Here is a 24,597-nt window from a genome sequence, read left to right on the forward strand (position 1 = left end):
GTTTAGCACAAAAGGCTGCATCACACCTGCCCTCTCATTCATCCAGTTACCTATCTGTCTAGCACAGATATTTTTGTCATCTCTTTCTGGAGAGATGCCAGGTCCTTCTCTGGGGTAGGGGTGGTGGGTAGACATGTCTAGCCTGCTTTGAGGAGCCATTGGCCAGGGTTACCACTTAGGGACAGTGTGGGGGTAGGGTTTCATTTGGTGATGCCCCGAATGAAACCAGGCTGGTGTCAAAGGTGGCAGTCACCTGATCTTGAGCCCAAGAAGGGTCTCTAAGACTGGGACTGGGTGGGCATCTGTTCACCTGCCAGTTTTCCCCACTAGACAGAGCCTCTTTGATCTTCATGGTCCCTGAACCCCGAGCCAGGGCCTCAGCTGGTGCCCATCAAATGTTTGTGGAGTGAATGCACGAATGAATAGGATAGAGCCACTACCAGAAGGGAGGTGTGGCTTTATTTACACAGTAGATTTGAGAGGAGGGGGGTGTGACATGACTCTTGATTTATTAAGTGACCCAAAATGGGTGTAGTGAAGCCTGTGGAGGCCACATTAGTGGGGCATGTCCATTCATTCATTCCTGTATTTTTCTTTCCCATTCTCTGTCTAGGTTCTGGGTTCTAGGCTCTGTGCTAGACCTGGAGACACAGTGATAAACAGGACAGAAGCAGCCCCCATCCCTAGGAAGGCAAAGTGGTGAAGGAAGTAGACACGACAGTCAGATCATCCTGATTCCCCAGGTGAGTCCTAAGTCCAACAGTAAGGATCCTTATATGAGACAGAGGAGGAGGAGAAGCAGACACTTGGGAATGAGTGGGGCCCAGGACTCTGAGGCTCTGTGGAGGCCTCAGTCAGCCTTTGGGCTACAGGTTTATGGAACAAGGCTTTAAGGAGACACCCATCCCTTCATGTAGTCATGAAATATTTATTGAGTCCCAGTTTTGTGTTAGCTGCTGAGGATGTGATGATTTACAAAAACACACACTATTTATGTACTCCTGGAGACTCCAGGCCAGCGGGTGTGTGTGTGTGTGTGTGTGTGTGTGTGTGTGTGTGTGTGTGTGTGTGTGTAGTGGTGGACAGGGCAGGGGGAACAGACATTAAACTAAACAATCATTCAACTACAGCAACTGCTGCAAGTGTTACAAAGCATGGAGGGCATGAAAGACTGTTATAGGAGGTTTTGACCTGGTCAGGGAAGCGAGGAAATTCCTTCTGGGAGGATCTGAAGGATTTAATTGGGGAGGAGGGACATTTTCCAAGAGAGAAAGAAAAGAATGTGCAAAGGCCTGGGGAGGGGAAAATGGCCAGTTAGAGGGACTGGAGGGGAAGGTCAGTGCGGTTCAAGAAGTGAGCAGGGGCCAAACCATTCGCGGCCTTGTAGGTCACTTTGAGGATTTTTTTTCCTGAGAACAATGCAGTTTACTAAGCTGAAAGTGATGGGTTCAGAGCTGCATTCGGAGGAGGTCACTGTATGGAAGAGAGACGGGAGGAAACAATGGAGGGGGGCAGTCAGCTGGGAAACTGCTGCAGTCATTCAAGGGCAAGAAGATGGAGACCCGGGCTGCAGTCCTCATTTTGTCCCAAATAAAACTTAATTCTCATCTCTCATGTTTTGCATTTTTTTTTAAGTACACATCTCTTTGATATCTAGATGCCTGTGCCAAGTTATTAAAGGATGGCATCCCATGGTTATATATTAAAAAAAAGAAAGAGGATGGAGAAAAATAAGTGAATTAGAGAGAGATTTAGGTGGTAGGATTGAACAGACGTGGGATACGGAAGGACACAGCCAGGGAAGAGGGAAATGCTGAGGGTGATTCCCAGGCTTCCAGTGAGGTAACTGGGGGTGGGGGTGGGGGGTTCCCCAGTGAGGCATGGAGCAGGAGAAGGGGAGAGAGCATGAACTCCACCTTGGGCATGCTTTTACTGAGGAACCTGTGGACACTCAGCAGAGATGTAGATTGTGCAGCCAGTCTAGAGTTCAGGAGTCAGGGGCAAGGAAGGGTAGAGAGACAAGTGTGCTTCCTCTGTGTATAGGAAGAAGTTCTAGAAAGAGACTAGGAAAATAGAGTGCCTAGGCCTGAACTCTAGGGAACCCCCAACCTTTACTGACTAATGGGGACAGAGGGGGATGAGGTGGGGACGCAAATGGGCAGACATGGCCAGAGAGGATAGTGTGGGACGAGAGTGTTTCCGGGAGGCAGTGACCAAAGGCTGCTAGGGTGTCAGGTGGTGCGGGAGGCTTTGTCAAATGAGGACTGGAGAGTGGGCTGTTGAATTTAGACTTGGAAGTTATGGAGAGTTTGTTTGGTCTTGCGAGGGGGACAGAAGGCCCACTGCAGGGTTCTGAGGTTTGGGAGAAAAGTGAGGACAGATTGCTCTTTCAGAAAATTTTGCTGTGGTCGAGAAGGAGAGAGATACTGCAGTAGCTGGTGAGGGCTTGTTTCCAGAGAGAAAGTGAAAGTTGCTCAGTGTCTGACTCTTTGCGACCCCATGGACTATACAGTTCATGGAATTCTCTAGGCAAGAAGACTAGAGTGGGTAGCCTTTCCTTTTCCAGAGGATCTTCCCAACCCAAGGATCGAACCCAGGTCTCCCACATTGCAGGCAGATTCTTTGCCAGCTGAGCCACAAGGGAAGCCCTCTATTGTTTCCACAGTAGAGGCCTGAAAATATATATTTTTTAATATTTATTTATTTGGCTACACTGGGTCTTAGTTGCAGCACAAAGGATCTAGTTCCCTGACCAGGGATTGAACCTGGGCCCCCTGCATTGGGAGCAGGAGTCTTAGTCACTGGACTACCAAGGAGGTCCCAAGGCCTGTGGATATTTATAGGTCAGGGGGTGGATCCATTTGAGAGGAGGAGGTTGAACATTCAAGAGAGAGAAGGGATGGTCTGTCCAGCAAGCTCCTGAGAAGGGGGAGAGGATGGGAGGACCTGGGCAGACAGAGGGAGGCTCCCGTGGTATAACAGGGTACAGTAGAGGCAGGAAGTCTCTCTGTTTGGTTTTAGCTGAGCTTTGGGGAGATCAGCTGGTGCCTGAGGAAGGCCGGAACAGTGGTTCCCTCCGTGTTTTATGTGTGTTGTGTGTATTTCTGTGTGTGCTCAGGCCTTCCCCAGGTCTGGGCTGCCAGCTTGGACGGTGTGCCACAGGGAATATCCCCACACTGGTCTGGGCGGAGGCTGGGCACCTCCCACTCCGGGCTAGCTCCCTGATGAGATTCTCAGACAGTGTTTCCCCTCATTCATCAGCAGAAAGGTTCACAGAGCAGGCGTGGGAACCTGCTCTGTGGCCAGGGCCTCCGCTAGCTCAGGCCTGCATCCCTGCCTTCACTCGCTCCCAGGCTGGATTGGCTGAAGGTGGCGTCCACTATTTTTGGCCTGTATTGTATGTAAAGGCTTGGGAAAAACAAAGGTTGACTCCAGTGTGCCCCCCCCCCCCCCCCCCCCCCCCCGCCCCGCTTAGATCGGTCTTTGACGGTCTCCCTTCTCATCAACCTATTCAGCCACACATTTCAGCACCAGAAGTGACGGATCCAGGAGCTGGGGACAGCCTGAATCCCTTTGGGAACCTGGTCCTGGGTGTGGATCCCAGATCTTTTTCAGGTCCTTATCCACTGTCCCCTTCCCTGATAACCCCTGATAATCCAGCTCCAGGGCCGGATGACCCCACCCCCCGTCACCTGATGGTGATGATGATGGGGAGGCGAGGGTAGGAGCGGTAATCCAGCAGGACCACCGAGGAAACGGGCCTGAGCTGCGGCCAGGGGAGTCGGCCAGCATCCAGGGATGCTCCCCTCACCGCGCTAAGATCGGGTCGTGCGCGCCTCTCTAGCAGCCCAGGGGGCGGGGGAGGAGGGCGGGCAGAGTCCCACAAGGGAGCGCCGAGGGGAGGCGGGCGCCGCGTACGTGCGGCGAGCGGCCGGCCGCATGAAGGGCGCGGGCGGCCGGCCCCCGCCGGGTCCCGGGCCCGCTCCCCGCTCCCGCGCGGCCGGGCGGCCCGGGTCTTCCCGGGGGTCGCCGGCGGTGGCGCCTCCTGGCTGAGGCTGTCGGGGCGCGGAACCGGGGGCCTGGGACGCGCGGGGGGCGCGGGGTTGGGGGTGGGCGGGAGGTGGGGAGCCGGGAGGGAGAGGGAGGTGGGGACGTGGCGGCGGCTCAAGCGGGCGGAGCCGGGCAGCGGCGGGAGGCGGAGCCGCCCAGGAGGAGGTGCCGAGCGGGCCCGGCGCCGCCGCGGGAGGTTCTGGAAACGCCGGGAGCGGCGCGTGTCCGGGTGAGCGTCCCGCCCGCCTGGCAGCCCGGTCCGCCGCGGGGCTCGGGCACCGGCCGGGGTCACCGGGCCGAACCTTCTGCCCGCGCGGGGCCGGGAGCTGGGGGCCGGGGGTCGCGCCGTCCGGGCCGCAGCCCCGCGCCCTCCGCCCTGGTTCTGCACCCGCGTGGGTTCCTGTCCAGCCGCCGAGTCCCCTCCCCGAGCTAAGGGCGGTGAGGTCAGCGGCGCCCTTCCTGCCGGTCCCCTCGGGGCGGCCGGACCGGGTGGGGAGCGTGGCTGCCCCGAGGGTCAGGCTCCCGGGAAGGGGCGGCCCGGCCCGAGGACACCCGGAGCTTGGAGGAGGCAGGGGGAGCCGGGCAGGCCTCTAGGGGCCGTTTGGTGTTAGTCCACCTTCTTCCATCCAGAGGCTTGGGAGTCTGTAGCCTTGGCCCTGTTTGGTTCCCATTAAGACAGGCTATTGGATGATAAAGTTTTTTTCTTTTTCCCCTCCTCTCCAGTTTTGCCTCAGCAGCCGCGGAGACTTGTAACTGGTTAACTAATTCAAGAAACGAACCCTTCAGTGTTATCAGAAACTCCAAGGAGTTGCTGGCCCACTGGGGCACGCGGACTAGCGACCAGGAAAGGCCAGGCCCGGGTCAGTGTGGTGAGTGGTGTGCTCAGAGGGAGCACTGGACTGTGGGTACTTGGTAGAGGACAGGATGCTTCAGGCCAGAGGACTTCCTGGAGGAGGTGACCCATGACCTGGAGTGGTCAGATGAAGGTTGAATAAAGGGTAACCCAGACAGAACAGCCTGTGTGAATGGAAGCTGACCTGGGCACTCTAGAGGAAGCAAGGAAATGGGGAAAGGGATACTTTAGTGGATAGCTGCCTAGAGACCCTGTCCAGAGAACGTTAAGTGAGAGGACAGTGCCTGGTATTGTGTCCTGTATGTGGAGGGTGCTCAGTGAACCCTTGCTGCGTGAATGTGGATGTGGGAGTTTCCTTTTCCAGGGCACAGGCCCCTGGTCTCTGTCTTCTAATTGACACCCTTAAGATGGAGAAAAATATCAAAGTCCCTCCCAAGGCTGAGGCTGGTGTCTTCTGCTGTAGAGTGATATACCTGAGGCTTGTGCTGCTTGATGTAAACCATCTGAAGCTCAACAACCTCAGCCCTTTTGGAGGAGATCCTGGAGATCAAGAGTTGGGGAACATTGCTTTGCAGCTTAGGGTATTCTCAGATGTTCCTGATTTGGCAGAGATCCACTGTCCACCTAAGAATTTAGAGAACGGTTTTGCAACCTGCTGCCCACGTCATATCTGGGATAGCAGATTCCATGATTTAATTCTCTGTTGAATGAACTGTGGTTTCCTTTGGCTTGTGCTCAGACAGTCCCTGAAGCTTCCAGGCTGCAGTTTCTCACTTTGTTCTGGGTTTCCAGGTCCAGCGGCTCTGTTCACTTCTCCCTACTCATAGGATGTTTGGGCTTTGAATCCTGTTATTCTTGAGCCTTTTGTAGACAGCCGACTCTGTCCACTGTATGGCCCAGCCAGGGAAGCCACGTAGCAAAGATGGGGTGAGTTGGCTGGGGGCCTCATCCCAGAGATGCTGTCGTGCTGGGCCACCCTAGTTCTCTGAGAGATCTGCAGGCAGACATGGTGGCAACTGAGCATTGTCTGTGGCTTGTGATAGGCCCTTCTATCCTGTCTCGTGCTCTGAAATGGCGTACCCCGGAGAGTGCCTACTTTGTCACTGTTTTAGCCTGGCCAATCTCTGTTCATTCCTGGAGTATCTCCTGTGTGCTGGGCTTTTGCTTAAAGTGTGCCTGGGGCTGGAATGAGGGAGGAGGGAGAGGAGGCAGTGACGGTGGTATAATCCTTGCCCATGGGTAACTCATAATCTCTCTGAGATTGCTGCTTGTTGCTGGCAGCTGGTCACATGCCAGGGAGGAGCTCAGAGTATGAGCGCTCACGAGGAGCTACTGCATGGGTACAACCCTGAGAAATGAGTAGGGTAGCAAATCTAGGGTCTGCTCATTTCATGAGAGAACCTCCCTTTTTGACTCTGCCCTCCCACATCCTTGGGAGGGCCTGAGACTGGATGTTAAGACCTTGGCCAGTGTGTGGCCACGCTGGCCATGCTGTGCGTTGGGCTGTTGGGTGTGTCCCTGGTTCCTGGGATCTGTCTAAAGTTTAATTTTATGCAGATGGAGGTTGGCAGGAAATGCTGTGATGCAGGCACGTGCAAGCCCAGACAGGGTGCTGGAGTGAGAGTTTAACTTCGAAAAATCTAGCAGTTTTTTTGGACTTCTGAAGTGCACCAGGGTGGGACGTGAGTCTGTTCTTGAGCAGAGAGGGCTGGTGGCCCCTGTGGTCGCTGGGGTTTGAGCTGCAGATGTGGAATGAAGGATATAGTTTTTATTCTCAGAAGGAGCAGAGGGGGTTGAAAAGTATGGATTAGACTTCTTGGAGATCTAGGAAAAAGTATGTGTTTAAGTGGTGTCATTGCAGGGCAGAGGGTTATAAATGTTTGGGTAGTGAATTCTCCAGATCACTGGATGTGACTCCGATCGCAGACCAGCATCTGCTCTAGACGTTTCAGGAAGTGTTTGCTAGACTATACCCTGCTCTGTACCTGGCACTCCTGAGGGCCCAGGGTGTGGCCATGATCCTGAGGCCTGCTATTTGTAGGAACTCAGAGTGTGCAGGTTAGAGACATAGAAATAGGTGAGATTGCAGAGGACAGGTCTGGTCACCTGTTTTTTGCCAGAGAACTTTCCTTCCTTGGTGAGAGAGCCAGTGATTGGCCAGTTTTCAAAGTTAACTTCCTGATGGTCAGTGTGCTGCTTTAGGCCTGACTCCACCCTCCCCTGAATCTCTTTTGACACTCTTGGGACAAGGAGGTTCTCCAATTTCTGTTTTGTTTTCGTCTTCACTGTCTCACAGACTGGACCTTCTTTCTCTCCAGGGGTCAGCTGCTCCAGGTCTGTTGCTGATGACTGGTGGAAGTTGTGCCTGGTGCTAGGCTGCCCGCTGACATCTGTCATTACATTCAGTCTTCAGAACAGCCCTATGAGATGTTATCACTGTTAAATAGATGGGAAAACTGAGACTGTAACTTGGAACTGTAACTCCTTAGACTGTAACTTGTCTAAGATTCTGAAACCTGGAAGTGATTGTGGAATTGAGGTTTAACTCTGGGACGATCTGACTCCAGGGTTGGTGTGCCTGCCTGTATTGTCTTGTCATGAGCTGGGCCACTTGGTCATCTGTGAATGCTGTGATGTCTGGGCTGGAGTGACTGCTCACTTGAACTGGAGGCACCATGTTCCTGTCTTTCTGAGCCCATGTTGCTGTCTGCCTTCTGGTGGGATCCAGCTATGGATATCATAAGGCTGCTTTGTGAACCACAATAAAGTCTTTGACTTGGGCAAGCCTGTTCTGCTAGGCCACAGTGAGACTCCTCCTTTTGGGAAGTCCTTAGGATGCTATATGGCAACAGATGTTACTGAGTAGGATTGAAGGCAGCAATAAATAGTGGAAGATATGTTTTGGCTTTGCGTCTGAACTCTGCCATTGATTTGCTATAGCATGTGAGTTGAGCAGCTTCAGTTATGTATTTTACATGTCTCTATCTGAAATGGGGATGAAAATCTATCTAGTTTACAAGGTGTTGGTAGAAGTGAAAGATTTTTGGAAACATGAATAGTGGTTAGCTTAGCCTAGTTCCCAGAAAAGACAGCTTAAGTACTTGATGCTTTGTTAGAAGGTACACTTGCAAAGTAGCAAGGGTAAGGGAATAAGAGAAGGGTAAGAGAGTAGGGTAAGTTAAGAGAGAGGTAAGTAAGTAAGGGTAAGAGAAGGAAGGGAAGCAAATCCCAGGTGGTGCTGTAGCAAGCTGGCTAGTCTGCAGAGAGGTGCTCTAGTTGTTCAGCTGTGCAGGACATCTCTGGGTGGGCTCTGCTGCTTCTCCCTGGAGGCCTGGAGAGGGGATTTACATGCTGATGTCCTCTTGTGTCTGTTCTTCATTGGTCACAGTTGCCCAAGGAGGAGTTATTTCCGCCCACCGCCCCCAACCCTGCCCAGTCCTCAATTGCACTCCCAGGCCCTCTAGCAGTCCCCAGAGAGGCCAGCAAGGCACTTCACTGGAGTTTAGAAGTTGCAGGAAGGGTCTGAGATTTGGAGCCTGCGCAGTGTCCTTCACTGGGTCTGAGGTAGAGCAGGTGGCCCAGGAGGCAGGTGAGGCCAGGAGAGTACAAGGTGGTCCTCCTGTTGCATCCAGCAGAGCTGAGTGTGGGTCTTCTTCTTTCCCGTGGTTCCTGATAAGTTAGTCTTGCCTAGACTGCCGAGTCTGTGCCAAGACTCTGACTGAAAACCCAGCTGGCTTTTGCGTGTTGATTTGTACAGCCTTTTCTGCTACGTTGTTGTCTAGTTACTGAAGCAGGAGCCTTGTGGTTTTGAGGGTACCCAGGTGGGTAATACAAGTCAGCATGTCCAGGTGCTGGATAGAGAAACTGCGGTCAGCCCTCCCTATCTGCAGACGTGACACCCATCGATGCGGAAGGCTTACTATATGATGCTTAGTATATAAGGGACTTGAGCATCTGTGGATGTTGGTGTCTGTGGGGTCTCCTGGAACCAATCCCGTGTGGATCCTGAGGGACAGCTGCATAAGGAGAGGTATGCAGGATCATCTAGGCTTCTTTAGGTTCTCAGTGAAGGAGGCTGTTTTTCATGTGATGTGGTTGTTGAAGGTATGAAATCTGGAGTCATGAGATGGGGCTGGAGAGGGCTGTAGGGCCAGGTCATGCAGAGTCAAAAAGTGCTAAGGAATTTGGACTTTGTTCTGAGAACAGTGGAGAGCCTTTGGAGGGTTCTTACCGAGAGAGAGACCAAAGGAGGGGATGCAGTAAGCCGTGCTGGCTACTTTGTAGAGCAGAGGTGGGAGGGAGGCCGCAAAGATGGGAGTCCAGTGCAGGCAGGGGCCAATATGGCAGTAAGAAGGACTTAGGGGTGGTTCAGATCAGGGTGATAGTTGAGGCATGATATCAGGTGAGGAGAGTCGGGCACCTCTCATCCCTCCCCTGGGGTGCCAGGGAGAGCAGCTCATGGGCCTCAGTGGACATCCATGTGCATAGGTGGTCGGGCCTCTGGAGCCTCTGTCAACTCTTGCTCGGTTGAGCACGCAGGTTCTCTTGACTGTGCCACGTAGAGTTGGCCACACGACCAGGAGGCGAGGCCACTGGAGGGAGCCCTGTTCAGGCAGATCTTGCCCCTTCACAGAAGGCAGGCATCCTCTTGTTCGGAGCCAAACGAGACCTGTTTGTTCTTGGCATACCCATGTTCTGTCTCTAGGCTGTTAAATACATTGTTAAAACTCAAGCTGTTGTATTTGGTTTGCAGCTGGGAGCTTGGCATAGGTTCCTGCCTGATGAGGTAAGGGGAGAAGCTGAGGACGCTGCTGGTTTGCAGTTGGAAACATCTTTTCATGGCTGCTTGGCCCCGTTGTGAATGTCCTCTCCAAAGAGCCAGCTTGCCGGGGCCTGTGATTGTGTGTCTTGGAACTGCCCTGTGCTTAGAAATAGTGCCGGTTGCCTGGTGGGTGAATTATTGTCGCTAGCGTGTTGGCAGGCTTTGAAGGACCTCCCTGTGAGGGCCCCAACTCAGGCTGCTGGGTCTCCTGGAGTCCATTGGAGAGGGCTTGCTTTATTTTCTTCTCATTTTAGATATTATATAAAGTATATTTCAAGTTTCCCGTAGAACTTCTTGTGGAAAGATTAGGAAATACAAATAAACATAAAGAGAAAAATAGAATTATTTCACCAAGATAACAACTAGATTTATGACTCCCTGCTTACATATATATGTAGGTATGTAAATTTCCATATATAAAAATTTTTCTTTATAAAAATGAAAGCATAGAGTATATATTGTTTGGGAGCCTATTTTTCTCACTTAACAAGATGCTTTGGTCTTCTCTTGGTATTAAAAAGCGTACAGTATCCATTCCTACACAGTCCATAACCATCCATTGTATGGAAGAAATGTAACATCTTCTGATGTTACAGTTTCCTGGCACGAACAAATCTGTGGTGAGGTTTTCCTTTTTGTTGGGTGCCAGGTATGGGCCAGAGTTTGTTCAAAACTCGGGATGCAGCTTACATAAAACTCAGTATGGGTTTTCTGCTCAGGCTTGCTGCTACTTTATTTTCATACAAGGGGGCTCAGTGTTGCCCACTTCTAGGCCTATTCACTGTGGATTTCTGAGGGTTCCTGGAGGGCTTCTGGCAGCACTGGCGGGCATATAGGCACCCACTTAGTCTGTCATCAGCAAGCTCTGGTATAGGTATGTGATGGCATGGGGGGCATGCAGGTGACACTGTGACCCCAGTCCTTGGAGACTGCCGCCTGCCAACCTGACCCTGATTAGATGACCTTTTGTACACCTAATACAAATTAGTGTTCAGGAGAAATGGGATGGGGTGACAGTTTAGATTGAGTGGTCCGGGGGCTGCGTGGGAGTGCCTCGGTGTCTGGGCCAGCAGGATCGTCAGCCCCCTCCTCTGTCAGAACAGGACTTTGTAAGCCCTTGGTCGCCCAGAAACCCATCTGTGATTCTTTGGGCTCTGCCTCCAGACTGGGATTCGTGGATAGTCTCAGTCTAAGCCAGATAGCACATTCCAGAGAAATGACAGCTGGTATTCATGTAATGAAGGAACCTGGCTGTATTTTCGTGAGTGCTATAAAGCATGAACCGTGGCCAGTATCACCAATTTGAAAGAAACAATGAGGTTTCTCCCTTCCTTAAATTTGTTATCTGATCCATGAGGAGGCATGCCACTGCAACTGGTGATGGAACAAGGGACAAACGGTGACCCTTGCCTCCCACTTTCCAGCCGTGTGTAGTCTGGCCTCCTGCCTGGGTACTATTCTCCCATCACCCCAGCCTGACAGGCAGTTGGCTGATCCCTTATTGTCTGCAGACACAGCCTCCTGGCTCTGGGTTTTTACTGTTCCCTCCCTACATGTGTACAGAAGGTGCTCTCTTAAGCTGATGAAGCCTCTTGAAGTACAAGGAGTAGACCCCATTCCCTGAGAAAGGGTCTTATGTAAGCAAGAGGACAGGCCTTCTAGAATCCTGGTGGTGGATGCAGGGTGCTGAGGTCTGGGAGCAGATCTGTGACTAGAAAAAGGAGGGTCTGGGCTCTCCCTTGGGGCTGGACAGGGCCCTGTCACCTCTTCTCAGGGACTTGCTTTCCTCTACTGCCCTAAGTTTATAGTGGACCCCTTAGCCCTTCCTCCCTACCCTGCAGCAGGTTCTGGGCTGAATACTCTTGTCCTGTGTATCTCTGGGCCCCTGACACCTAGGGCGCTGTCAGCTTGGCATACATTTGGCAGGGGGTAAAGGGGGGCACTCACTTATCCTCTCCCCTTCCTCATGTGAAAGTTGCTCAGTCATGTCCAACTCTTTGTGACCCCATGGACTATAAAGTCCATGGAATTCTCCAGGCCAGAATACTGGAAGGGGTAGCCTTTCCCTTCTCAAGGGGACCTTCCCAACCCAGGGATCGAACCCAGGTCTCCCACATTGCAGGCAGATTCTTTACAAGCTGAGTCATCAGGGATGCCCCCCTCTTCTTCATACAGGAACCCGTTTGGGGTTGAGGGTCGTGGTTGGGCTTCTCTGAGCCTAGCTGGGAGCCACAGGGGATTGGAATTTCTCCTGGAAGGGTGAAGTGAGGAATGATGGGTGTGACTGTGCGTCCAATCAGCCGTTGCAGGCAAAAAACTGATGAGCTGGCATTAGTCAGCTCAGCCTTAGAATTCTGTCAGATAAGGCTTGCAGTTTGGAGGGAAAGCCTTTGTACTTCCTTTATTTTCCTTGTTTTCTCTCAGTAAATTTCCAGTGGGGCTTGGCTGAAGTAGAGCAGGAAGAAGAGGGACTGGCAGAACTGGCGTTCGGGTGAATGTACCTCCTGCGTGCTCCGGGCCGCGTGGCCCAGCTGGGAGATGATGTCTGAAGCTTACGTTGTATACTTGGGTCCACTGCCAGTGGGCTTGCCCCATGGTGTGCCTTCTGCCTTCAGAGCTGCGTCTGGCTATTTCTAGGCTGATGGGAAGACAGCCTCTTACTTATGTCAGCAGCCCAGCCCAGTCTAAGGTTTTGGCCCTGTGCGGCTGATTCATTTTTGTATCCAAAGCGCCTAGCTCAGTGCCTGGCACAGTAAATATTTGCGAATGGTGATTCTCCATGAGGACAGTGTCTCCCGAGCAGCCTCGATGCAGGAAGAGCAGTGTCTGCCCAGCCTGCTCTCACCATGGCCAGATGCAGACCAGCAGGGAGCAGTTTGATTTCTCTTCTGGCTGACCATCTGCTGTATACCTTGTTTTGGGTGTGGACCACCCCGCCCCCCCGGGGGGCGGGGCGCTTGTTGTGTTCGGTTCTCTTTCTGCCCACGGGCGGTGTGTTACATCTGGGTCCTCAGCACCCGGCAGTGTCCTGGCACCTGTGTTGGAAGGAAAGACAGAGAAGAGGTCTGGGTCAGAATCTTGAACTGACAGACCCTTAGAACCAGGGGTGACTGTCCCTCCTCCCCATTTAGCCTTCGCATGTTGTCAGTGGTTATCAGAAGTTGAGAGGGCAGAGTCTCTCCCATGGCCACTCAGACTCCCAGAGCAGGGGACAGAATTAAGTGAAGATCCCTGGTTCTACACCCTGGTGTCTTTCCACTGGTGATCCTGAATATCTTCCTTAACTTCCATGTGCTGGGTCAGAGTCTGGCACGTTTGAATGTCTATGTGTATGTGCACATGTGTATGTGTCCTCTCCTAAGTTGCTTTTTACCATTGTTGATCTAATGACTATCACTGAATGCCTTGCAGACACTGCCCTCTGTGACCATGAAACCCTGGGAGTCCACATTGCTGGTGGCCTGGTTTGGTGTCCTGGGCTGCGTGCAGGCTGAATTCTTCACTTCTATTGGTATGTGCCAATAGGACTATCGTCTGCCTGGGCAGTCCTTGGCTCAAGTGCCAGGGGATGGCACTGCCTGAGGCCTGTTCTCCTTCAGGGTGGGGTGGCCTCGTCCACTGGTTTTAATCAGATCTGGGGAGAGTCAGGCTTGCAGAGCTGCTGTTTCCACCTCTGACTCCTGATGACCTGGATGTCCTTCCTGGTAGGTAGGTGGCCGTCTCAGCTGGGCCTCCACCCTGGAAAGTGCAGGCTGCTCCCGGGCTGCCCGGCCTTTCTGTCCAACTTTCTCCTGGACTAGAGAATGGTTCTGAGCAGAGAAGCCCCTCAGACATCCTTGTCCCAGGAACATGACCCAGCTGGGCAACAGTGGGAGAGTGAGATTCAGGGTTTCTTCCTTAAGGTGTCCTCAGGGCACTTACCATCTGCTTGGAGCCTCTGCCTCTCTCTTCCTAAAGCTGGGGGCCAGGACCATATGAGTGCCTAGGCCTCCTTTAACCCTAGGCCCCCATGACCCCAAGAGGGCTGACATGCGCCTGGCTCAGCTTGCCTCTGTGCCGACGTCTTTTGCCTTAAGGTTGGGAGCTGGATGTCCCTCACCCACTTCTTACTGGCCCTTTTATCTCTCCCTTCCAGGACACATGACAGACCTGATTTATGCAGAAAAGGACCTGGTGCAGTCCCTGAAGGAGTACATCCTGGTGGAGGAAGCCAAGCTCTCCAAGATTAAGAGGTGTCTGATGTCCTGAGTCCCCACAGCCACCCTGAACCAGGGTGGCAGGAGCCCCCACCAGGAACCCCCCCAGGGTGCCCATAAGAGGAAGCCCTTGAGGGGGCAGTATGGGCCTGGCCTGGGTTTTACTTCATGCCAGTCCCCCAGAGTAGCTAAATATGTGGGCTGAGGATTGCTGCTTTTTCCTTTCTGGATAGAGATCCTCTGAACCTCACCAGGAAAATTACCATAGGTCAAGATCCATGCGAATGGGTGTATTAGAACCTTTTTCTGTGGTTCTACAGCTGGGCCGACAAAATGGAAGCCCTGACCAGCAAGTCAGCTGCTGACCCTGAGGGCTACCTGGCCCACCCTGTGAATGCCTATAAACTGGTGAAGCGGCTAAACACGGACTGGCCTGCGCTGGAGGACCTTGTCCTGCAGAACTCAGCCGCAGGTGAGGGGCTGTGAGCGGTGGTTTCGTGAGCTGCTGCGATCCTGGGCTTGCGCCTGCGGTGTGTGGGTCTGAGCCGGTCCTGGTTCAGGATGTTGGTGTGCACATGCAGTGTGCGGACAGCAGCTGCTCTTATCTCTGGGGACCTGGCGATTGGCTGTCCTTGCTTTCAATTGTGATATTAATAATAATCAGTTCTTGGAAGTTTCCTGGTGGTCCAGTGGTTAGGATTCTGTGCTTCTGCTGCAGGAGGGCATGGGTTTGATCCCTGGTCAGGGAGCTAAGATCCTGAATGTCACACAGCATGGCCAAAAAAAAATCAGTTCTTGCCTTTTTCTAGTGTTTTGGTGTCCCTTTTGGGGTGGGGGGTAGTGACTTTTTTCTAATTATGCTTTAGTAATACATTTTTCTAGATAAGTTGGAAAACAAAAACAATCATATAAGAAAATTACAGTTTTTAATCCAATTGTCTGATGATAATCACTATTAAAATCCTAGTCTTTTTTACACGTGTATAAAATGGAACCATACCAGGGAATGTTTGAGGGACCAAACAAATTAACAAAGGTTAAGTGGGCTAAGTGATGGGGGCGTGGGCCTCCTCTAAATTCATTCCCATTCATATCTTTTAGAAAGAAGACAAATCCATTGGCAGATTTGTGACATAAGCTTATACTGTTTTCCTGAATTTTTCAACTGCTGTGTATGTTTTTTAAATGTTCTTCTGCCACGTGATTTTAATGTCTGGCTCAGTAATATGTCAACCCACTCCTGTACTCTTGCCTGGAAAACCCCATGGGTGGAGGAGCCTGGTAGGCTGCAGTCCATGGGGTCGCTAAGAATCGGACACGACTGAACTGACTTCACTTTCACTTTTCACTTTCATGCACTGGAGAAGGAAATGGCAACCCACTCCAGTGTTCTTGCCTGGAGAATCCCAGGGACGGGGGAGCCTGGTGGGCTGCTGTCTATGGGGTCTCACAGAGTCGGACACGACTGAAGCGACTTAGCAGCAGCAGCAGCAGCAGTAATACGTCACACTGATGAAGTGTGAAAATGGTCGTCAGTGGACATGGAATTGTTCCCAAGTTATCAGCAATCTTACCCCTATCTATCTGCCCACCTCTGATTATTTCCTTATGATCAGTTCCCATAAGTGGGATTTGCAGGTCCGAGTATGAACTTTTTTTAAAAAAACTTCAGCTCTGCTTAGTGCTTTTACTGTGATAGTACTTCCTATGCTCTAATATTTTCCTCTTAGCAGCAGATGGTGGGGCAGGCCTGGAGGTGGGCCCTTCTGATTCCAGCCTTGGGCCCAGCCCCCCTGGACCCACTGCCTCTCCCCCCTGCGTTGGAAGTGCTGATTAACCTCAGATTCGTTGTCTCTCAAGCTGAGGCGTTTTAGCCCTTGTGGCCAGACCGGGCTGGGCTTGGCTTGGCTGGGAGCAGAGTGGCCTCTAGGGAGGGATTGGTGAACTCAGCCGGGCTGGAGCTGTGCCCAGTGAGCTCACTGCCTCCAGAAGCCGTGGCTGTCTTTCCCAGACCCTGCCTCCCAGCCTGGGCCTGTAGCTCAGAACTGGCCATTCTGCCTGCACCGCAGGAGAATAAGCCCGCCCAGATGATCTCCTGCTCTCCAGTCTTATTCTCCATACCCAGCCCCCACCATCAACATCTGGTTCCTTTGGAAAACCTTATAATTACCCAGAGGGAGATAGGACAGCCCCAGAGAGCAGTAGGTTGTTTTTACCTCTTTCTTTCAGAGCTCTTGCCCCTGAAATGTGGAGTGGGGAGGCAGGGAAATAACACTAACAATGTGGCTTTTTCTGGAAAGCATTTTTTTCTCTCTGGATTGTAAACTCTTAATGTCCCTGACCATGCAGCCATGGAGGAGACAGGGTTGCAGCATTTTGGCTCCTGGGTCCTCAGGCGTGGCTAGAAGTGGATGTTTGTGCCTGAGGTTGTGGGTGCTGTGGGAAGAGGCCAGAAAAGAAATGGCCTTGGCGTTCCCCTTCCAATTCTCAGCTCCTGAGCACAGGTGAAGCCCCTAAATCAGCATGGGAGAGCCTGGCCCCCACTTGAAGTCCTGAGATTGCAGGAAATGTCTATCTTGCTTTACAGCTGGGTCTTGGAGTCACAAAATAGCTCCTTTGGTTGCTTCTGTGGTTAGGGTTCTCCCAGACTCGGGGCTGTAGTCTTGAGCACCACAGTCAGGGAGCTTATGCCCTGAGCTCAATGTGAGTCGCAGTGGCAGGAATTATCCTAGTGAGCAGAGCAGGCCGGTGTGGTCTGGCAGGGGAATCACGCACAACAGGGCATGTGTGGCCCATCTCAGTACTTGGCCTGCTCAGATGATCCTCTGATCCCTAATCTTGGTGAGGGGATCGCGCCATACACCTCTAGGACTGTCATCATTACCTTTCTGGATGATTAGGACCAGTGGTCAGGAATGAGTGGCCAGCCGGGCTCTCTTCTGTCCCTTGGGCTCCTCCATCTGAGATGTGGGCCAGGAGTTTGTGATTACCTGGCCGGCCTAATAATCCTAAATCAAGGTTTACCGTGTGGTTGGTTTTCTGCTGAGTGGTCAGCAACTCCCCCCTTAGTCTTTTCCTGTGTCCCCGTCAGTTACCTCTCTGTCCCTTCTGTCTCCACCAGATCTGAGTGCTTTGGAGCCAAGACTCTCAGACTCCCACATGCTAATTAGTATGAGGGGGCCGTTCTGTTCAGTTCAGATGAGCAGCACAGGCAGTTGGTACAGTGAGGAGTAAGAAAGGAGAAGTCTCCCTGAATTGGAGCCACTAGGATGGGCTTCCTGGAGGAAGGGGAAATGGCCCTCGTGGGAAGGGGCAAAGAATTGCACTAGCCAGAGATCTTCCTTTGGGTGCCTGTCTGGCTCCAGGTGAAATTCTGTCCCTGGATGGAGGTAACCTTTTGTTCTCACTCTCTCCTTTGGAAGATTTTATTGCAAACCTGTCGGTGCAGCGACAGTTCTTCCCCACCGATGAAGATGAAACAGGAGCCGCCAAGGCCTTGATGAGACTTCAGGACACATACAAACTGGACCCAGATACAATTTCCAAAGGGGACCTTCCAGGTAACTCACCACTCCAGACAAAGCCTGTCCAGCGCGTGTGTCTACTATGGCGTCTGGATAGGGCTGGAGCCGCTGCTGACTCATGGTCTCTAACCCCAGGTGCGCCATCACCTCTGGCAATGGTTCTCTTGTTTCCAGTTGGTGCCAGTCCCCTAGTCCGTGACAGCCGCCTCCCCTCAGCCCCTGCCCCACCACCGCCCTCCAGCCCAGGCCTCCCCTCTCTCAGCTCAGGGAATGCCAAGGCTGCCGCTCAGGACCTCCTTGGCCTGTGTCTCCAGAGTACCGCTCAGGTCTGTATCCAGACCCACTTCTGTTCCCACCCTCCAGGGTCCTCTTGCCCAGGAGTGATCTCTGAAGAACTCATTGTCCCGTGGCCCATGTGCCCTCAGTTACAGTCTGCCCCTGTTTCTTCTGTGTCTGCCTCTCTGGACTCTTCCCCCCGAGCTCATCTCAGAACCTCTGTTCTTGCTCATCTTACATACCCTGGCCTCAGGATCCCAGGCCCCTTTGAGTCTCTGCTGCTGATCGATCTCTTCTCCCTCCTGGTTAGGCAACTGGATAGTCATCTACACTCTTTCTGTTTCCTTGGTTCCTGTGTCCCCCTGAACACACAAAGTCTGGGCTGCTCCTGCCCCTGCAAGATCACCAGGGGCCACTTGGATGGTAAAGCCAGTAGACAGGTTTCAGGCCAGATGTTCTTTAGCTTTTCACTAGCGTTCAGCATATTAATTGCCTGATTCTTCCTGATGTTCTCCCCTCCTTTGAATTCTGAGATGCTGATCGCAGCCCTTTCTCTTTTGGCACCTCTCTCTCTCATTTCTTTTACAGGCCCTGTTTCAATTCAACTGGCTGCCTCAGTATGTTTGTAAGAAGGCGTGTAGGGGTTTGGAGGCTATTAAAGGGCAATAAACCCAGGGATTCCGTTAGACTCTGGTAGATCTTGGAGGCCACCTCACCCTTGGGGACCCTGTAGGAGGCACAGCAGAGGGAATCATGGTGTGTGGGAGAGGGAGGAACTGTGTTATTGGCTGGTCAGAGCCTGGAGCCTTGGTACTGGGAAGCCCAGGGAGCCAACAGGAAGACTGGGGATGTCTCCTTAATCCTCACTCAGCCAGATTTTGGCCAAGGCCAGGAGGCCAGAGAGAGAAGGTGGCTGGGGGCACCTGCAGGATCCGTTCACCCTATAGCTAAGAGAATGATTGATGGGAAGAGGGAGCCACAGCCAGCGCATTGACCCTTTACATTCAGTAACAACCGCATGTGTATCCTGGAGGGGCAGTGAGGGGTGGATGGGAGTTGTTCCCCAGGGTGCTGTTCCTACCTGGTGTCTCCCTAAGCACCTTCTCCAGGGGAGCCTGTTCACAGTCCTTTACTTTTAGGGCTAAATCCAAATTCCTCTTAACATGTGGTCTTTGCGGTCTTGCGTCGTACCGTCTCCCTGGCCTCCTTGTCTGTTGTACTAAGCTTCATCACTGCTCGGCTTCTTTGTTTCATCCCACAAACTCTGCAGGTTTACCTTTATGGCCCTTCAGCATTCAGCTCAACTGGTATTCTCCCGAGAGCACGTTCCAGAGAGCAGACTTTCACGTTGGTTTCTGGGAAAGATACTGAGTGTTTGGGAGCCATTCTTGACATTCTTGGTATCTGTGAGACATATGGTAACAACTACTGTTTATTACACTCTGAGGACTCATAGGAGACATTTTCATGTGACATCGTCTTCTTAAGTTCTTGGCACAAGTCCTCTAAAATTGATGGCATTATCTCTTTTTAGAGGTAACAGACTAAGAATCAGAGAGGCTAAGTAACTTGCCCATAGTCACACAGCTGTTGGGTGCCATAGGTAGGCCCACACAGACCCTGCTTTGTCCAACCCCCTCATCTGTGTTATGCTGCCTCCATCAGTGTTGAGTTCCTGCACCTATAGAGCCAGAGATCTGTGGAGGTTCATGGAGAGTGAACAAGGACTCAAGGATGCCCCCCTTTCTCCTGTCTATGGTCTTCCTGCTAACTCTGTCTGGTGTTTATTTTCCCCATTTTCCTATCCTGTCCTACATTGTCTGTTCCTGAGCCATCCTGGTGAGCAGCCCCTGAAGCCAACCCATGGCAGCAGGGGTTTCATTCGGGACATCTTAGATATCAGGCAGAAAGAGCCCACTCTGAGGCAACTTTTCATTGTCAGCCATGCCTGGGTTGTAAGGAAGTTCCTTTGCTTTCCAGGAGGGTCACAGCTTAAACCCTGCATCTCCACATAGCTTACACACCACATCTCCTTCTTGACTTGAAACTCTTCATGGTCACTTCCAGCATGAATCAACAGCAGACGACCTATGGTCAGAGGACCTGCTGAATTGACCTTTACCAAGGGCCCACCCTGGTGGCTCAGATGGTAAAGAATCTGCCTGCAGTGTGAGAGACCTGGGTTCAGTCCCTGGGTTGGGAAAATCCCCTGGAGAAGGGAATGGCTACCCACTCCAATATTCTTGCTTGGAGAATTCCGTGGACAGAGGAGCCTGGTGGCTACAGCTGATGGAGTTACAAAGAGTGGACAGGACTGAGTGACTCACACCTTCACTTTGATGGGCCCCACCACCTAGTGGTCGAAGCTGGCACTGCAGTCTTGTTTCTTGACCTCCCTTGGCATCTGTCACACCTCTCCTGTTCCGCTTCTGCTATCTCTTAGGTACTTTTCAGCGTTATTCACTCCATCGTTTCTGTACAGGTGGCCTCTGGGGCCCTGGCCTCAGCTACTGTGTCTCTCTTTCCTGACACTTATTTCTGGAAGCATTTATCTTCATCCATGGCTTTACCTGCCACCTCAGTTCTGTTTTTTATATTCAAGTTATTTTTTCTAAACTTCCAGTCTCAAATGGCCAGCTACCTCGCAGACATCTCCTGTGCAGCTTGCAGGACCTTTATACTCTCCTGAACACTACTTCTTGGGTGTCCTGGGCTCCTCCATAACAAAGGCCCCATCCCCCTTGGAAAGAGGGGAGTCTGAGGCTAGGAGATAGGCTGTGCACCCCAGCCGGAGGCAGGGCCAGCATGGCTGTGCTTTCTGTACTCAATGGCCCTTGGAGGTGTGTAGTCTGAAATCCTAGTGGGCCTCTGCTGGGGTGATGCCCCCCGTCCCAGGGTCCCAGGCTCCTGCAATGGGGGAAATCTCTCTCCCTAACCCTTTGTAGCCTGACTATGTGCCTCTCCGGCTGCAGGAACCAAGTACCAGGCCGTGCTGAGTGTGGACGACTGCTTTGGGATGGGCCGCTCGGCCTACAATGAAGGCGACTATTACCACACGGTGTTGTGGATGGAACAGGTACTAAAGCAGCTCGATGCTGGGGAGGAGGCCACCACATCCAAGGCCCAGGTGCTGGACTACCTGAGCTATGCCGTCTTCCAGTTGGGTGACCTGCACCGTGCCGTGGAGCTCACCCGCCGCCTGCTCTCCCTTGGTAAGGAGCCTCTGGGGGAAGGTCAGGTGCAGATGGGGAGGTGGCAGGGGTGGCTGCTGTCAGGGACCAAGCCAGTTTGACCAGTTGCCTAGCCGGTGACCAATCCTTTGCTGCTTTCAGGCCCAGGCTAGCTGCCAGCTTGCTCTTTACCTACCTCAGTTCTGGCCTTAACCCTTGCCCAGTCACTGATGGGTACATTCAGGCCTGCACATAGATTTCTATTCCATTTATAAATGGGAATCCAGGTTTGTAGTCTATCTGCTGCCCTGTAGAGTGGAGTCTTTATTACAAGCACAATAGCTCAAGAGGCAAGCTGTATTTCAGGGTTGCTGCAGTGACAGTGGCCTGACCTGTTATTAAAGGTCTGAGGTCTAACTGATGGACTTGCCATGGCTTTGGTCATTTAAGTGTCTTGTGATGTTAGACTGAAGGAGATGAGAAGCACTGTGTCTCAAGAACCTATTTGTTCCTCTTCTTATTAATATTTGGGATGTCATAGTCTGGGGTTTCACTGGCCAGCAAATACTTCCTTTTGCTGCTGCTTTTCATGGGTTCTGCGTCTGAGGCCAGCTAGTGTGGATGTCTGTTAGACGGATGTGGGAAGAGAGCTTTGTAGACTCTGTTGTGTCAGTAAGAGCCTTGGACAGGGAGTCGGGTCACCTGGGTTCCTCCTCTGAATAACCTCACATGAATTTCCTCACATCTTTGGGCTTCAGTTTCCTCATCTGAGGGGGTGGCTCAGTAACCCTGCCAGGCTCGCTCCTTCGTGTCGTGAGGCCCATAGGACAAAGCCGTGGGAGTGTCACGTGGCTGTTCTTGTTGCTGGTGTTTCAGCCTGCCTTCTTGCTGTGGCCAGGGTGTGATGCGCTCACCAGTAATGGAACAGATGGACTCTAGGGCACGGATGAAGCTAGCACACAGCCAAGTTGGGAGGAGGAGGCAGAACTCTGGATTGCTTCTCTGGACCCGTGTCCTCAGGATTTCCAGGGAAGTCTGAGAGGAGATCAGCATCAGTGGCACAGCATCCCCTCCACCCCCTGCTTTGTTGCTCCTTTCTCATCTCTGACCAGAGTGGAGAGAACCTCTGTTGGCTTTTCCTCTATGACCAGCAAACCCCGCTTAGGTGCTGTGGAAGCCAGAATGCTGCGTGCAAGTTAGCTGCTGGGAGAGAAAACCGCTTACAGAATAATTTCTCTAAATGACCTAACAGATGTTTGTGGTTTCCTTTTCCTTCATGTTCTTTCCTTTTGTAGACCCGAGCCATGAACGAGCTGGAGGGAATCTGCACTACTTTGAAAGGTTGTTGGAAGAAGAAAGAGAAAAAATGTTATCGAATCACACAGAAGCTGAGCTCGCAGCCCAGCAAGGCATATACGAGAGGCCTGTGGACTACCTGCCCGAGAGGGATGTCTACGAGAGCCTCTGTCGTGGGGAGGGTGTCAAACTGGTGAGACACGTGGATGGGTCAGGGCCCAGGCAGTGGACCTAGATTTCAGCTCTGGACAGACAGATGTGAGGAAGATGTTACTCTGTCTGTAGGTGGTTTTCTCAATCCTTGGTAGTATCTGCTGAGGCTGACATGTGGATGTTCTTCGAGGTACAGGATAGGAGGTTTGTCTTCCTTGAGGTCCCAGGCAGAGTTTCAGTCCTCTGAGTTGTTGCTGAGCACCTCTCCCCATCCCAAGAGGCCAGCTTCTGCCTGACTCACTGTTCTAAGAAAACCCATGGGACTTGATGTGCCTTGGGCCGCAACGGAAGTCGTGATCTCTAGCAAAGACAAGACAGTTGCTAGAGCTTGGTATGAGGTATCAGTGGCCTTGGAGAGCCCTGGGACCCTGATGCTTCCTCACAGAGGTGGCACAGATGTGAGGCAGTCTGTTGGCCTTCTCTGTGCCAGTATCTGCTTGCTCCCGCTGGCTCTTTGTCTAGAAAGATGTCCCCTCTGCCCCAGCCCTCCTCACCTACTCACAATCTCTGTGAGAAGGGTCAGGAATTACACCCTGCCACAGGACTTGTCAAATGAGGTATTCTTGGGAGAGGAGAACCTCTGCATGATTTGTGGCATATCATTTCATGCCAGCCAAACTGAGTGGCTTGTTTTCTTGTCTGGTGAGGTGGGAGGGAGCGACTGCTGGACATGGGGTTTGAGACCAGTGTCTGCAGCCAGCTAGTCTGGGACTGAGGGTTAGGACTCACTCGGTTCAGGGCCTGTTGTTCTGTGTTCCCCAGACCCCCCGAAGGCAGAAGAGGCTCTTCTGTAGGTATCACCATGGCAACAGGGTGCCGCAGCTGCTCATCGCCCCCTTCAAGGAGGAGGACGAATGGGACAGCCCGCACATCGTCAGGTACTACGACGTCATGTCTGACGAGGAAATCGAGAGGATCAAGGAGATTGCGAAACCCAAAGTAGGTGTCTCCGCCGTTCCTTCTCAGGCCACTTAGTCCAGGTGCCATGGGGCAGTTTGGTTGCTCACCCAGCTGGCCTCTGCTGATGTCTTGCATGAGTCCACCGTCGGGTACTAAGGTGCTGCAGACTTGATTTAACCTTGAGGAGTCATGGTCCACGGAGGGAACCAATGTGGACAGACAAGGGTGGGAAATAAGGGCACCTGGGCAGGTTGGTGGCTGTGTGTGGGTGAGTGTTTAGGAAGTATGCCCTGGGGTACTGCCAGGCTGGGTCCTGTGAAGCTCCTGATTAGGACTGTGAAGAAGTGATTGACTTGGAGGAGCATGAGTATCCCTGCAGGACTGTCTTCTCATCTAGCAGCACGCTGGGTCTGTTTATTCACACCTTTAAATATTTTCTTCACATAAGCCCACCACTTCTCTTGTTAAATTTATGCCTAGGCGGTTTGTTGTTGTTGTTATTGTTATTGTAACTTCACTTTGTTTCTTTCATCATCATGATTTTACTGGTTACATTATTAAATTAGCTTACTATCATAAGCTAAACTGTTGATTGTAAAGATACATTTCATAATAGCTAATGTGTCCTGAGTTCTGAAGTGTGGCAGGCCCTATTCTAAGTCCTTAACATGTGTTAACTGCTGTGTCTGTTCAGCAGGCTCTGTCATCATCTTCATTTTACTCACAAGGAAATAGACCCGGTGCAGATCACAGCTAGTGGTTGAACTAATTTCTTATTCTTTTGGTTTTTAGCTAATTATCTTAGGTTGTCCATATAGTACTAGCACCTACAAATTAGAAAAATTTTGTTTTCTCCTTCCTATTCATTATAGTTCTGTTTCTGTTGTCTTGTTGAATTGTCCAGAGCTTCTAGAGAGTTTTTATAATAGGAATCTTTGTCTTGTTCCTGAATTTCCTAGAAATGCCTTTGGTACTTCACTGGTAAGTGTGCACGTTGGCTGTTGGTTTTGTATATACATCATCATGTTACAAAATTATTCTTCTATTTCTAGTTCATAAAAGATTTTCTCCCATTTGATATCTTTCAAAGAGAACTGCTTGCTCCCATTTCCCTACCCTTCTCCTGGTGATCAGGAGGAGGAGTTAGCTGGAGATCCTCTATTTCTCTGCTTCTAAGAGAACTGTCGAGGCCAGGAGGCCAGCACTCCTGGAGAGACCTAAGTAAGATAGGTTCCCATCCTGGGCCCTGGACTGCATCTTGGAACAACCTTGCTTTGAGGTACTAGGACCTCCAGGG

At 51.9% G+C, this 24,597-nt stretch overlaps 1 protein-coding gene and 1 non-coding gene across 10 annotated transcripts in view; one reads left to right on the top strand and one right to left on the bottom strand.

The window, feature by feature from the left end:
- Positions 1-2,744: 2,744 nt before the first annotated feature.
- TRNAW-CCA lies at positions 2,745-2,816 on the bottom strand. The gene has a single exon. It is a non-coding gene; the product is annotated as a tRNA-Trp (tRNA).
- A 1,307-nt stretch (positions 2,817-4,123) lies between these two features.
- The window catches only part of P4HA2 (prolyl 4-hydroxylase subunit alpha 2), a 32,516-nt gene continuing 12,042 nt past the window's right edge, over positions 4,124-24,597 (top strand). For 2 of the 9 annotated variants that reach the window (XR_006342672.1, XM_043912159.1), the window contains exons 1-7: positions 13,137-13,236; positions 13,861-13,957; positions 14,242-14,393; positions 17,344-17,481; positions 20,694-20,933; positions 22,187-22,380; positions 23,163-23,339. Coding sequence is in view for 8 of the 9 variants with exons in the window: in XM_043912159.1 (XP_043768094.1) it covers positions 13,155-13,236; positions 13,861-13,957; positions 14,242-14,393; positions 17,344-17,481; positions 20,694-20,933; positions 22,187-22,380; positions 23,163-23,339 (1,080 nt within the window). In the remaining variant the exon portion in view is untranslated. The other 7 variants (XM_043912154.1, XM_043912155.1, XM_043912156.1 and 4 more) reach the window with 7 other exon arrangements.

The sequence above is a fragment of the Cervus elaphus genome, chromosome 9, assembly GCF_910594005.1.
Source record: "Cervus elaphus chromosome 9, mCerEla1.1, whole genome shotgun sequence".
Classification (NCBI taxonomy): Eukaryota; Metazoa; Chordata; class Mammalia; order Artiodactyla; family Cervidae; genus Cervus; species Cervus elaphus.